The sequence below is a fragment of the Platalea leucorodia genome, assembly GCF_965183815.1.
Source record: "Platalea leucorodia genome assembly, chromosome: 1".
NCBI classification, from domain to species: Eukaryota; Metazoa; Chordata; class Aves; order Pelecaniformes; family Threskiornithidae; genus Platalea; species Platalea leucorodia.
In genome coordinates this window covers 57574421-57589270 of record NC_138823.1, presented here as the reverse complement: position 1 = coordinate 57589270, position 14850 = coordinate 57574421, and the positions used below count along the sequence as shown (strand labels likewise).

Genomic DNA, 14850 nt, shown 5'->3' with positions numbered 1-14850 from the left:
TGTTTAGAACGTACCTAATGATGAAAAGTTTTTGTTACCTCTTTCTTCCCCTGCAACAAACAATCCTTTACTTTGTGACTGGCTGCATTGAGAGCACTAGAAGTTATGTGATGGTGAACCCAGAACCCTAATTTCCTTGGTGGGATGTGACTGCTTTACTTTTTATGCTGATGGGATACTGCATAATATCATTGGGTATCTTCAGGACAGTGGCTTGACTCCAAAGAAATACGTAGTCAGACTTTATATTGAGCCTAGATATAAACAGATTAGAATTACTAACTGCGTGGGAAGTTTTCTTCAAGTTAAACTTCTTCTTAACTTCCCACATTCAAATATTCTTGGACAAGGACACAATGGTTTGTTATATAAACATGAAAGAGGTACTAAATCATTTTGAATTTCCAGCCTTGCTCTTAAAGTTTGCCTGGGAGCTTATCAAAGGTCTGGGGGAAGAAAATATTGCTACAGATGCCGTGTAATAGAAAATCGATATGTGAAAGAAGGCCTCCCACAAATACCAGAGGTTTGGCAACCTGAACTGAGTACCATAGACTGCAGCACTTTGGGGACAGAGAAAGTGTCTTGAATGACGTGCATAGAAACAGATGCAGTGTTAACATATGTGCCTTGTTCTTTCTGGGGAATATTTCTACTCAGAATAAATGCACAATGAAGATGTTCTTTTATCTTTTCTTAAATGACTATATGCACTCTATCTTTCTGTTTGAAAACTGTACAAGGCCATGGTCCTGTTTCAGTGGTACGACTTCTGATTGATAGATGTTTTTTACTCAATGCTAGGTAAGCGTTGCATTTGAAACCCATAGTAAAATACATCTGTCACAGAAGGACTCTGGCTTGCAGAGACTGTGGTCACGTGCATGTGCAATTTCAGTGAGAGTCAGATGGATTTAAGTACTACTTCTCCAGAAAACGCAATCTTACTGATCAAACCAGATTTGCAGTTGCAAAGTCTCCCAACATCTCCCTGGATTCTGCGATTCTTTGTGTTCTCCAGGATCCTTTCCTGGTTCTTAGTTGTGAGAAATTGTTTGCAAGGCAATTCGTGGCATTCCTGAGTAGATTCCTATAGTAGATTGAAACTTAACTTCTTCACAATAAGAGAAAATTACTTAGCATATTTTAAGGAGAGAAAGAAATGCACAATTCTTCTTCAAACAAAACATGATTTATCATTTTGTACAAGAAACATCAGTTTGGAATAGTGACACTGCAAGAATGAGGGGCTTGCATCTGCTTTACGCAATTGACAGATATCCTGGAGATAACTATTTTTAAAATTCTGTTTCCTTTGGTAAACACTGCGGCTTTGTAGCACTGTCTGAAGTGCTCCTTCATCACCCAGATTTATAGCTTGCAGTTGCAACCCTCTGAGCCCTTTTTTCAGTGATGGACCAAGAAAGGAAGTTTATCTATCCTTTCCTCTACTGGAATAAATAATGGCAGCGTTTTAAACACTGCATTCATATTTGTAACTTCACTAATGATGCTCATATTTCTTAGTGTTAACACCTCTCTGATGTTTAGTCATGTTTATATTCCTCAGAGGCATTTGTCTGGGGTAGTGTTTTTTTGCCGCGTCCTTCATCTGACTCAGGGTTTTTTAGGACTGGTGTCAGTGTAAGCAACAGCTGGCAAAAAAAAATCACTTGGTTCTTTCTGCATCTTATGTCAACTGATTTATGGTGATTTATGTGTTTTAAAAGACGATGAGTGTGGGATTGGTAACATATGCCAAAATTTTCACTTCTAATTGCTGGAGGAATTTGGCTGAGTAGCTGTTCTTGGTGTCTGATAGCTTCTTAGTGGCTGTAAATGAAGGTCTTGGTCCCGTTCTGCTTCTGGAGATCTCTGTGTCACAGAAGTGTCTCCACATCTGTCCTTGGTTGATGTTGTGTTTAGCAGTAGTGTTGTGTGACGTTTGGTCATCATCTGTGTTCTGCGTTTGCTGTTATTTTTAGTTTAAGTCTTGACAGGGTTATGCAACTGTAACAGCACAACCGGACTGCTCTCTCCGGATGTCCAGGGGGCAAGGAACACGCTTTTCTCATCCCATGAAAATGAATGAGGAGCAGAGTGATTTCTTTAGCTCCCATTTACTTTCCTAGAGAGAGGATGGGAAGCTTTGAGACAGAAGATAAGCTCGTGATTTTTGACATTATAAAAGGCAGCGGATAAAATGCCTGAGCTGTTTCTGGAGCAGGGATGAGAACGCGGAGTCTCCCTTCCACAGGCAGCTGCCTTGGCGGAGGAATACAACGATGTCTTCTTCCTCTTCCCACGCCAATGAACAAATATCTGCATAGTGCAAAGTGCTGTAACTTCAGTGAAACGAGCTCAGGAAGTTGAGTGCTCACTATTTTGGTGGCTGGCATGCTGTTCTGATCATAAAGCCTGAGGACAACACAGATCCCAGATTTGCCATCTATTTTTCTTATGTAAAAAAGGGAGACTCATTGCAAACTGCATATTTTTTTTTTTTTTTTTTTTTTTTTTTCTTTTTCTGGACAGAGGTTAGGACCACTGTTTTCTGAGTAGAGCTTACTTTGGCATGTGTTAATTGTATGAGATGAGTGAGAGATGGGAAAGAGTGTGCCTGCAATGAATTTTAATCACTGTGAGAGAGGAGACTGGAACTGAAAGGTATATATGTAAAGAAGTGTCAAAACATCATAAATCAACTCCCCCAACCAAAAAAAACCCAACCTTGTCTCAAATTGATTAGTAAGTAAGGGATTACCAACACAATGTAAAATGTCAAAACCTGAAGGCAATGTAAGAGACAGTAGAAAGCCTTACTTTAGTTCCAATCTGCCACTGAGCTTGAAATAAGTTAAATGTTAAGTAAGTTTTCTAATGGGAAAACTTACTGATGATGATGCCCATCATGTTTTTTAGTTTGAAAATACTTGTATACTTAGTCATGTCAATAAAGCATATTGACATTGGATTTGCTTGTGAGAGTAGATGTTCCTTTAAAATACATTATTCCGAGTACAGTGATGATTGTGGTATGTTCACACCTGAGGTCTTTTGTTCATTTTCTTCATGCCAAAGACAGTTGGGAAGCATAGCTTCTGTACCTAAGAGCTGAACGAGGCGAACAAGGTGTTTTGCTTTCTCCTCTCTCTGCAGTCAATTCCCAGACAATATTTGCCACAAAGCTAAAATTGGTTCCAGATGGTTTCTGGTGGAGAGAAAGCTTACTGACACTTCTGCTCTGAGAAAGAGAGGAAAGGGGGGAAACAGTCAAAGCAAAAAAAAAAAAAAAAAAAACCAACCCCAAAAACCCTTTGAAAAGTGTTCACTATCCAGCAATCATCTCTGCTGATGAGCATTGACCAGTGAAAAAATGTCATTGTAGAAGTGCTGACATGAACCAAATGCATAGTATTTATCTGTTTATCAAAGCGTTCATGATCTTTTTCCAAAAGAAAAAAAGGTTTCTGTCTGGGTGTAGCCCACGCTAGATACGTGATGCTGCACAAAGCAGCACCATGTTGAAATGTTGGCTCAAGGCGGGGTGGGGAGTGGTGTACATTGGCACAGCATTATCGCCAGAGCTGTTTAATGTGGAAGGAAGGAATGTTGGTTGATGCAGGAGGTAACTTGTCCTGAGCTAACACAGTTCTGTGTGGTTCTGTGCTGCACGCCCTAGGCTATAACCATTAATTTGCTCTAAAAGGATGATAAGATTACATGCATTTCACTTAACTGTCTTGAACAGCAGTGTATAATTCCAACCTCATCTGTCATGAACATTATTTTAAGTGGAATTACTCAGAAGTGAGTGAGAGCAAAACTGTGCCAGGGTTTAACCCCTTCTTCCAAATCTCAGTAAGAAAAAATAAAGTTCACATATAGCTAAAGTTTGCTGGGCATTATGCCTATCAGATACTTGTCATTATTAGAAGGTACAGTTCTTGAAGAGGGAGATTTTTGGTCACTTTTAGAGTTTTATTCTTAAAAAACAGGTTGTTTACAGCATATCTGATTTTGCAGCGAGTGGCAGTTGTTTCCTTGTCATTGTAAAGAATCTTGGAGGAAAAATTTCTGAAACAAATTTTGTATTTCTGAAACAGAAATTTGAAATGTGAGGAAGTGTTAGACGATATAAAAAAATAGCAATTTGTAGAAGTAATACAACTTTCCTTTCTTCTTCAGAAACTGGTAACACACATTTCTTATCACAACAAACTTAATTTTTAATCTACTTGTTTTATTATTTTTCCTGCATTTGATCAGTGATGGCCATGTCAGGCAAAAGTGGGAAGTTGACAGACGCTTAGTAAGATTTGCACTTGTGTCTCTAAGCTGAAAAGGAGATGTGAGGTTTGCTCCCCCTTGTACCTGAACAGTTGTTGGCTCATAACGTTATAGAGGAGACAAGAGTAACTGCTCCATAATCTTTCTGAGAGATTCTGTTCTGGGACTATTTAATACTGGATTGTTTTATCCAGCCAACAGTGAATGAGCTTAACTTTTTACTACATTAGGTCGTTGTCCTGGTTTCAGCTGAGAGTTAATTTTCTTCTTAGTAGCTGGTGTAGTGCTGTGTTTTGGATTTAGGATGAGAATAATGCTGATGACACACTGATGTTTTGGTTCTTGCTGAGTAGAGTTTACACTAGTCAAGGACTTTTCAGCTTCCCATGCTCTGCCAGGTGCACAAGAACCTGGGAGGGGGCACAGCCAGGACAGCTGATCCAGACTGGCCAAAGGGCTATGCCATGCCATATGACGTCATGCTCAGTATATAAACTGGGGGAAGAAGAAGGAAGGGGGGGACGTTCGGAGTGATGGTGATTGTCTTCCCAAGTAACCGTCACGCATGATGGAGCCCTGCTTTCCTGGAGATGGCTGAATACCTGCCTGCCCATGGGAAGTAGTGAATGAATTCCTTGCTTTGCTTTGCTTCTGCGCGCGGCTTTTGCTTTCCCTATTAAACGGTCTTTATCTCAACCCACGAGTTTTCTCACTTTTACTCTTCTGATTCTCTCCCCCATCCCGCTGGGGGGGAGTGAGTGAGTGGCTGCGTGGTGCTTAGTTGCCGGCTGGGGTTAAACCACGACAGTCGTAAACAATGCTCATCAGACAACAGAGCAAGCAGTGTACAGCCTTTTGGGTTTTCCAGTTTCAATGTGAGGTTAGGTGGGCTTTCTCCTCAAGCACACCCCTGCCTCCAGGGGCAAAGGCACCAGGAACTGTAAGGAAATACTGCAGGGCAGTTTGCTAATATTTTGCATGAATGCGTGTGTGTGTGTTTTGGTTAAAGAACGCTGAATGCATGAACCCTTAGAAAAAGGAGGAAAATTCTGTTTTCATTTCTTCTTACATTTGCTGGTTGATATTAAGAGAGACTATTACTAGAAATTAAAAAGCTTTAAACATAAAACCTTTATGCAGATACAAATAGCATTAAAACAGACTTTTCTCAGTCTTGATGTCTACTTTCCGTATCACGTTATTGGAAATACTGGCTAATGGGAGGTGGGTTTTTTTGGTTTTTAACCCTTTTTCTTGAAAAATCTTTTATTCACATTAGTTCTTATTCTGTAAATTTTAAATTGCCTTACCTCTTTTAACATTTACATGTGTTCCTTACTGAGCTCTTGTATAGTCCATATAGTCCTCTTTACCACAGTTTAAAATATTGTTCAGAACTTCTGAATTGTTATTGCTTTGTCAGCGAGGAAAGCTGTGTTTATGTTTGCAACTGTGAGATGGATTGCCTTGGCATATGGGAATGTATATACATAAGGAGAAACTGCAGTGGCTTATGTTTTTGCATCTCTTGAGCTGGTTGCACTGGACAATGAAAAGAAAGGTCTTCTGGAGGTTTTGCGGTCGAGTGCCACTACAAGGCAATATTTTTTAAGTTAGAGGTGAAGTGTGTATTTTGCGGGAGGGGGGAGGGGATATTCCCTTTATTGCTGTGGGTGGGTTAGCTCCTGCTCTGTCACTGATTCTGGAATGCCTTTGCCTGTATGGGAGGGTAACTGAATTTAGTACTAATGCTTTTAGAAACACCACTGATTGATTGATAGTTTCTTGTGTACTTTTGTTCTTATTGACTGACTTTCTAGTGCAAATCTAGTCCTGTGAAGGGTGAGTCTATATGGCCTAATGCAGGACCTACTTGCCTTGGTTGGGCAGCTTTTGGTGTCCAGTAAAAAAATAAGGAATACAAAAAAAAAAAAATTCCCCAATTTTGAATATTCTAAAGAATGTGGGAACTGGCTGATAAACGTCTTACCGGAGGGCAGCACAAGTGGAAAGGCCTAATAATCATGTCATTAGGACAGTGCCTTATTAATAAGAGGAATCTTAACTGTATATCGTCCTGGAAGAGTTGACCATTCATGGTGCACATTCATGGATGGTCTTGTAGAGCACTTTGGTTTGGAGGAGGAGGTCTGTTTGGTTTAGGAGTTGTTTTACTCTGACTTCTGAGACTGGTCTTTTGTGCCAGAAGCTTTTCATCTTGGTGCATACCAATGTCTCATTCAGATGTTACCTAGTAGCGAAGGCTGTCTCTTGTAGCCTGTTTTAGTCATCTGAATTAGGTGTTAATTGGGTGTTTTCAGAATTCTGAGGATGTAACTGGTAGAAAATTTGATATTAACCATGGGATAACCATGAAAAATTATAGCATTAGAGACCGGAATCTGGTGTTGAGTTCTCCTAGCTTTAAGAGCTGGACACTTGGTCTCCTGGAGACCAAGTAGTTTCACAGATCAGTCAGCTACTGATTCCCTTTCTCTTTTGTTTTTTGGTCGTTTGCTTTCAGAGATTTATTTCAGATCAGCTGGGTATAAGAATGTATGAACAGCATCAGCTCTGTCTTTCAGCCAACAACCCTTGCCTGCTCACGTTTAGACATTATTTCAGCAGCACTTTTTCCAATGAATATTTTCACTGAATGGTTTTTTTTTTGTCACTGGAAAAATAAGCATGAATGTTAAAGCAAATTTTAGTCCAAAGATAGCAATCTTGAAGAATATCCTTGCATAGCTTTCTTAATAATCTTGCAGCTGTAAAGTTGTTAAAACAAGATGCAAACACTATGCAATATCATGATGAAGGTAGAAGACGCATGACTTCATTGTAGTTGGCTGAATCAATTCCTTCTCATGCTAATGCACACATTAGCGTGAACACATTAGTCTGGAGAGGATAACGCTAAGAATGATGTATAATATTCTCAAACCTACAGTAGAAATGTGTGGAAAAAACTGTTTTTACATAGTTCTTGAACAGAAAAGGGTATAACAAACGATACATTATTCTGTTAACATTAATGACAGTGCCTTTTTAGTAAAATAAATTCAGAAATAATGGATGGCTAATTCCATCTTCACCTGTCCTTCATATTTTCTGTTGTCATGGCTTTTGACATAATTCTAGCTTACAAATGAGAAGTCAGTACAAATGGGAAGTCAGTAGCATCAGTAGCATACTATGCCTGCACTCTTAAAGGCTGATTTTTTTTTTTGAGCAGGTAGTTTCCACTTCTGAATTAAATACCTTTTAATTTTTTTGTAGAATATAACTAAACGTATCTTTTTTGAGGCTATTTTTTTCCTCTCCTTTCCAAGATCAAGCTCAGTGCAAATTCCTCTATTGCCACCCACTTTGCCCTCCAATATTTCTTATTCAACAGGTAAAATGCAAATTATCCTCTTTAAGTAGAAGAAAGGAAAGAACTGTTAGTATAAAGGTGAAATAATAACATGTAGCATCTGTTAGGATTCTGATGTTGGAAAAACCCAGTATCTGCATGTAGAAGCTTGGTGGTGAGTCTAAGAAGCAGTAGTAGATTTCTTCGAAGAAGTTCAAAAGTATTCTTCTTGGCTATCATATAATAATGAAAAATAAAATCCAGAAGGACAAGGTTACATGATGTCATGTGATTTAAGATTTTCTGGGTTTTTTAAGATTCCTTTTTAATTTTGTGTGGTGCGTACTGTACATATCTATCTTAAGAATGAATTAAATTTTTCAACTGTATTGTAATAAAAACTTGAAAAATTATTTTTTTTCTAATTCTGAATTAAAGATATGGTTCAAACTAAAATAGTTTGAGCAAGCATCGTCTGTGTTCCTTAACAAGCCTTAAATTGTGGACTGTCAGGGAGTTCCTTTTTTTTTTGAATGCATATGTGCAGAGCATGTATATACCGCAGTCTGGGGCATTTAAGAGTGTATTGTCTACTTAAGGAAAAGGAAATATAATTTTGAAAGGTATCTCACTTAAGAGTATGTCCTTTTCACAGAATTTTAGACAATGACTTTGTGAAATCTCAGTGAAATGCACATTTCAAATTTTTTTTTAATTTAAAAAAAAAAGCAACATACAATAATGAATGTCCTCTTTTAGTGCTGAAATAGTGACTGTTTTTATTGACTATGCTAAGAAATGCACAAGCAGCCCTTAAAATATTAGCAATCTATAAGTTCCCAGGTGTAATGTCAATTCTTCTTAATTTCAAGAAGAGAAGAAAAGAACTCAGTTCTTCTATAAGGCTGTCTAAGGAGTTTTTCTTAAACCTAACATATTCTGATACTTTTCTCTAATAGAAATTGTTGGTCGTTATGTTAATAATACTACTCAGAATTGGGGACTTTTTTTAAGACTTTGTACACAACTATTTGCTCTAGTGATTGTACCATAATAGGAAAGATTTTGCATTATAATAAAATGAATCCTCTTACCTGAGCAGTTTTACCTGTATGAGGTAGTCATTACACTCACTTCCTAACAAATTTTGTAAAAATATTTTAAAATGGGTTCTTCATTGCAAGATTTAAGCGTTCAGAGCTGATTTTTGTTCTCTATTAGTCCCAGAGTCAGCAGAGCAGGCTCTTTTTTTCTTTGTGCATATTTTTTTCTTTGTGCATATTTTTTTTTTAAGATATGTATTACATGTAGCAGGATTAGTGAATTATGAATACATTTACAGACATGGTGAAAGAGAAAAACATCAGTTATCTGTGACTGTAATTTTTCATTTGTTTGAACAAATGACTGGATGCCAGAAAGATGAAATATTCTACAGCTATCATTTTTTGCTACAAATAACTTGCATAGAATCATAGAATCATTAGGGTTGGAAAAGACCCTTAAGATCATCGAGTCCAACCGTTAACCTAGCACTGCCAAGGCCACCACTAAACCATGTCCTCAAGCACCACGTCTACCCTTCTTTTAAATACCTCCAGGGATGGAGACTCAACCACTTCCCCGGGCAGCCTGTTCCAATGCCTGACTACCCTTTCAGTGAAGAAGTTTTTCCTAATATCCAACCTAAACCTCCCCTGGTGCAGCTTGAGGCCATTTCCTCTCATCCTACCACTTATTACTAGGGAGAAGAGACCGACCCCCACCTCACTACAGCCTCCTTTCAGGCAGTTGTAGAGAGCAATAAGGTCTCCCCTCAGCCTCCTCTGCTCCAAACTAAACAACCCCAGCTCCCTCAGCCTCTCCTCGTAAGACTTGTGCTCCAGACCCTTCACCAGCTTCGCTGCCCTTTGGACACGCTCCAGCACCTCGATGTCCTTCTTGGAGCGAGGGGTCCAAAACTGAGCACTCGAGGTGCGGCCTCCACCAGTGCCAAGTACAGGGGCACTATCACCTCCCCATGCCAGTCTTTTGTGAAAATTTTATACATCTGCATGTTACTTTTTTCACTGTATGTTTCTTTCTGCCTGGTATGGCATAAAGATCTATGAAATTATCATAACTTTGTCTTAGATGACATTCTGATCCTGTCTTTAAAGATAGTATTTTTTTTAGCACTCTATGCATTAAAACAGAAATATTTCAAATAATTACTCATGAATGGAGAAGTCAATCTTATATGTTATAAAGTGCTCTTTCCTTGCCACCCAAGGGAAGGTGCACTAAAATACTTCAGCTGATTATAAAAAAAACCCTAAGTTGGCTTCTAATATACTAATATAGAATCATAGAATCGTTAAGGTTGGAAAAGACCCTTAAGATCATCGAGTTGCTGTATATCAATAGCTCTGTTTCTTGTGTCTTTTCACAATTGCGTATTAATGCTATAATTGGACTCTGAACAGTAGCAGAACTTCAGAGATAAAAATCACATTTCTGAAGTTTTGTTACTCGAGGCTGTTAGAAAACATGGTGAGAAATGCGGTTTAAAAAGACTGAAGAGAAGAAAGTGTATATGGACTTTGCATGTGTGGTATATTTACCTATTTGAGCTTTTTGTTCAGTGTTCGTTTTAGGCAAACACATGCTTCTGATACTAAGAAACTGAAGGGTTTCCTGGATACTAGTAAAATTAACATTTTCAGCTTAGTAGATATTTCTTTTTACCAAATGTCTTAAAAATATTTTTATATTTCTGCAGGGCGCTTTATGTGAAAGAAATATATAAGGGAAGGTTTGTAGGGAGAAGTAATCTCTGTTAATAGTCCAGTTTATGTAGTTGCAGAGAAAAAAAGCTTTTGAGAACACAGTCTCCTCAGGTCTAGAAATAGAAAGCAGTAAATTCTGTGGTAAATATAGTTCAAGAATTATTCCTCTGAAATTAATTTCGCTAATCGATTAGACAATTTCAAGAAGAGGTAACAAGCCTAAAATGCTAAAATTACATTAATTTTGATACAGAATTGATAGTGCAAACTGACGGGCATAACCCAAATATCCAGAAATTTCTATGCCATCTGGATTGCCAAGAAATTAATTTGTGTAGGTGCTTTTTCTGTTGATGGAATTTCATTGACCTCAAACGGGACTTTCCACTGTGATGGACATCTGCGTACAGCTGCCTTTGCAAAAGGAGACCTTTGTGAATGCCAGAGGGAGTGCAGAGGATGGGTTTGTTTGCTTTTTTGGATCATCCTTTGTTGTCTCAGTGACAAACTGAAGCTGATTTTATGCCCAGCAACTTGTTCTAGGTAGTTTTGAGTATCAGAACTTAGGAATACATATATTTGACAAATAATGTTGCAGTGTAAATATGCACATACAGCGCGGCTGCTGTTTTCTAATCTTTTATCTTGCTAAAAATGTGTTCAATCATAGCTCTTTGCTCTGGCACATTAGCTTGGAAAGGCACTGATCTCTTCAGCAAAATGTACTAGATGAATGGAGATAAAGAAACACGATACAGAAATAGTGAATGGACTGAACCTAAAAATGTTGCATCTAAGTTTTGGGGGTTTTAATTTATTAATTCTGAGAAATGTATTGCTGGTGCTCTTGCAACTGCTTAAACAAATGTAGGTTTTCCAGGCAATGTCTAGCCAAGGATACTAGTTTGCTGGAGGACACTTCAATATAAATAGACGTTCTAAATATTTGACATGGAGTTGTTAGCAAGGCATTCATTGACATACGGCTAATAAAGGAGGGTATCTGAAGCGTGCAGTTGCTGTTTTCTATCTTTGTACTGAGAAAACTGAGTGCTAGGTGATCTACAAGAAGTGTAGCAAGTTCAATTCTGAAGAAAGAAGAAAATGTGTATAATATTACACTGAAATTAAGTAAGCTGTTTAACATGATTAAAAGCTGATTGACACAGTCCCTGTAATAACTGGATAATAGTATTATCTGCTAATGCTATTATTCTGCTACCGGAATGACTGAGAACATTGATCCTTCTCCTTGAATACCCGTGGAAAAGCCTTCAGGCTTTAGATCAACCTTGAACTACTATCATACCTTTTTCTATGAATGCAAAAGAACTTCTTTCCACCCCAAATTAAAGTTGCAAAAAGGTTGATTTATGGATTTGTCCTGATCTCAGGAGTGTCCTCTTTGCCATTCATACCAAGAAGGCCACTAATGGCCATAGCACATCCTGTGCTCCTCTGCAGAGCACCCTGAGAGTAGGCGCATAATAGCGGGGCTGACTCCCTCTTCTCAAGTGCATTCACTTTAAAGCTCTAATAATTGCTTACAAAATTCCCAGTGGGATAGGTCCTACTTGCTTTATCTGGCAGTTTTTCTTAGTTACAAGTGTAGGTGTAAGTCTTCGGGCGGCCTTTAAAGGCTGTAGATATAAAGGGAGCTTAAGTAGTCAGTAACAGGAGCAATCAGAGTTTAAATTCTTACAGGTGAATGAGAAGCCGCTCTTAAGCATTCTGGATTTCACTCTGAAAAACCTTCTATCATCAAGCTTTGATGGATTTTGTAGTCCTTGACAGTCAATTTTTTTGAAGGCTGGTGGCAGAACCATGTCAGTTTAGAAGTAGAGCATAGATGCTTCTTGTCCTTCTTTCTTGCCAGACTTACCTATCAAGTTCACACATTCCTTGGCTAAGCTGCAGACATTGAGCATAAATCCGGAGTCTTTCTATCAGGGCTATTAAGGAAATTGAGTTTGTTGTCCAAAACATTGGTTAGTTTGGAAAACAAAAATTGTAGCTATTGTATGGATTTGTTTGTTAATAGAGAGACTTCTCAGTTTTGTATTTTTAACTAAAATGGACAGATGTGATGAGGATGAGGACCAATTAGTGCTTAAATTGTTAACTCATTCCCAGTGTAGTCTCCATGAAATTTCATGAAGTGGTGACTAGAGAAACTTGTTTTCTTTTGGAATACATGTTTCTGCAGGACTAAGGCTGCATCTGTCCTCCAAAACCAAGTTGTTTTGGATATAGCTGAGAAGACTTAATTGATACTAGTTATGTTCCATGAGTAAATAAACGTAGAGGTTGATTCATCTCCTGACTCCTCTGCAGTTGGCTTATCTCATGGGAATGGTTGAATGTGGTAGGTCTCATAATATTTCAACATCTGCGGCACAATGGAATTACAGATTACTTTCCCCCTTTTTTTTTTTTTGTTTTTTTTTTTTTTTTTATCCTTTCTGTATGGAAGTCCATATAGTCTTCTTTCAGCACAGAATATACATGACATTCTTTGAAAAGATGTGCCTTGGTTGTAGCAATATTGCTGCTTGTTGTAATGGCCTGCTGACCTGGATACTTTCAGGAAAATACATATACACTAAATTTTTAAAATAGAAAAGGAAATATTAGACAAAGTTAGCAGAGTAGTTCCATTTTTTAGAAAAACTTGTATAACATCAGTTGTAAGTTGCTGTGAAGCCCTTTTTCATTTGTAGTTCACAGTCTTTCACTAGAACAACTTTGTAAGAGCAAACAGATGGGTGATAGTAAAATTCAAAGACCTTGGTAATGATTTAAAGACATTGCTATTTTAAGGTTAACTTGTGATTTTCAGGCATGCTGTCATTTGGAATCTGAATATACTTCATAATTTTTCTTCATTATTTACTGATAATCCTTAACTGTAATACAAGGAACTTGTATGTAACTTCTTAAAGAGAGCCCATTAATATCGATTTATGCATCCCTATATATTTTAGTGGGGAATGGTTTAATGAGTTTATGAAGGAAGTAAAAAGTTTAGAGAACAACTAACTTGTCCATTATTCTGGACAAAGTCTTTGTAGCTTGGATGCATCTTTTGTGCTACACTTAAATTATATATTACTGTGAAAATACTTCAGAAGTGTATTTAATTTTATTATTTATTTTAGGCATAAACTTGAATACTTGCGTGGAAATGGTTTAAATAAATGGTGAAAAGTTGGTAAGGTGAATAGTAAACTCAAATGGGAAATGTTTGTGCTATTGAATTTGATTATCCCAGGCTGATTAAACAATATGTTCATTTCCTTTTCTCTCATTGCAGCCTGTGCTTTCCGTTACAATGGGCTCTCCTTTGTCTACCTCATCTACCTCCTGCTCATTCCTCTGTTTTCAGAACCCACGAAAACAACAATGCAAGGTAAGAAGTTCATTGCTTCATTCTTCAGAATGAGTAGTGGACACAGTACATGCAAAAGCCTTTGTGTAGTAGAAGGTGAAGTCCTGAGCATTTTCCCCTCATTATGTGAGCTAACTTGTAATACATACTGTAAATTCCCTGATGCTGTAGTTTCACTATATGCTGGCTTTGGTGCTGAAGGACTTCCAACCATGATACCATTCTTGCCCCAAGGTGCAGCAGGGCTGTCTGATAATGGTACCTGGGGGATCCTTTTTATGGCATTATTTTACCTAGAATACTGACGTGGTCCGGGTGAAAAATGAGCTTTCAGAACCCAATGAAAGCCATCCTATCACAGACTGTGCCCCAGGTCTGGATTTGTAGTTACTTTTGAGAATTAAATGTGGTCTCAGATTTTTCATCCAACTGTATTTTAGGCACTTACTTATTTAAACATTACTGTCATCCTGATTTTATACAATTGCCTTAGTAAAAATAACTAGAGAGGCTTACTGGTAGAGATGACAAATAACTATCTACATCAGGCATTCAAGCATCTATGTATCACATACCAATCAAACTTTTACAATTTAAAATATGAAAACAATTGTGCGGACCTGTAAAGAGAGAAAGCATTTCAGAAGTATTACATTCTTGCTGTATGTAAGGGGCCTGTTGTCTGTGTAAAGGAGTAGTTTCTTGAAAGTAAACAGAAATGGCTGTATAACAATATCAAAACTTAAGGGTTTGTGATCTGTTGGTGGAATTTGCAGGGAGGATGCAATCACAGAATATTATCTACTGGTGTGCTTTGTCACCTAGTAGCCTGTTGCATGAGGTTGCCGATGACTGCATTTCAAAGCACTAAGGCTACTTGAATTGTTCTTGTTCCTGCTTACCTGATTCTCCTTCAGACCAGTATAAAAAATAGTATCACACAATGCTAAAGTCAAATGGACTCATCTCTCATCTTTTCTGATGGAAATAATGTGAAGATTATCGTTTAGAAAGTAAGCTGGTTCCATGACACCACTAACAAAAAGGAG

General features: G+C 37.9%; 1 protein-coding gene across 1 annotated transcript in view; it reads left to right on the top strand.

Annotated features, from left to right (window-relative positions):
- Positions 1-14850, top strand: part of PIEZO2 (piezo type mechanosensitive ion channel component 2) — a gene marked incomplete at both ends in the record, with an annotated part of 320116 nt that overhangs the window by 46223 nt on the left and 259043 nt on the right. The window contains one exon of the mRNA XM_082329045.1: positions 13727-13822. Coding sequence (XP_082185171.1) covers positions 13727-13822 — 96 coding nt within the window. The remainder of the gene's footprint in view (positions 1-13726; positions 13823-14850) is intronic.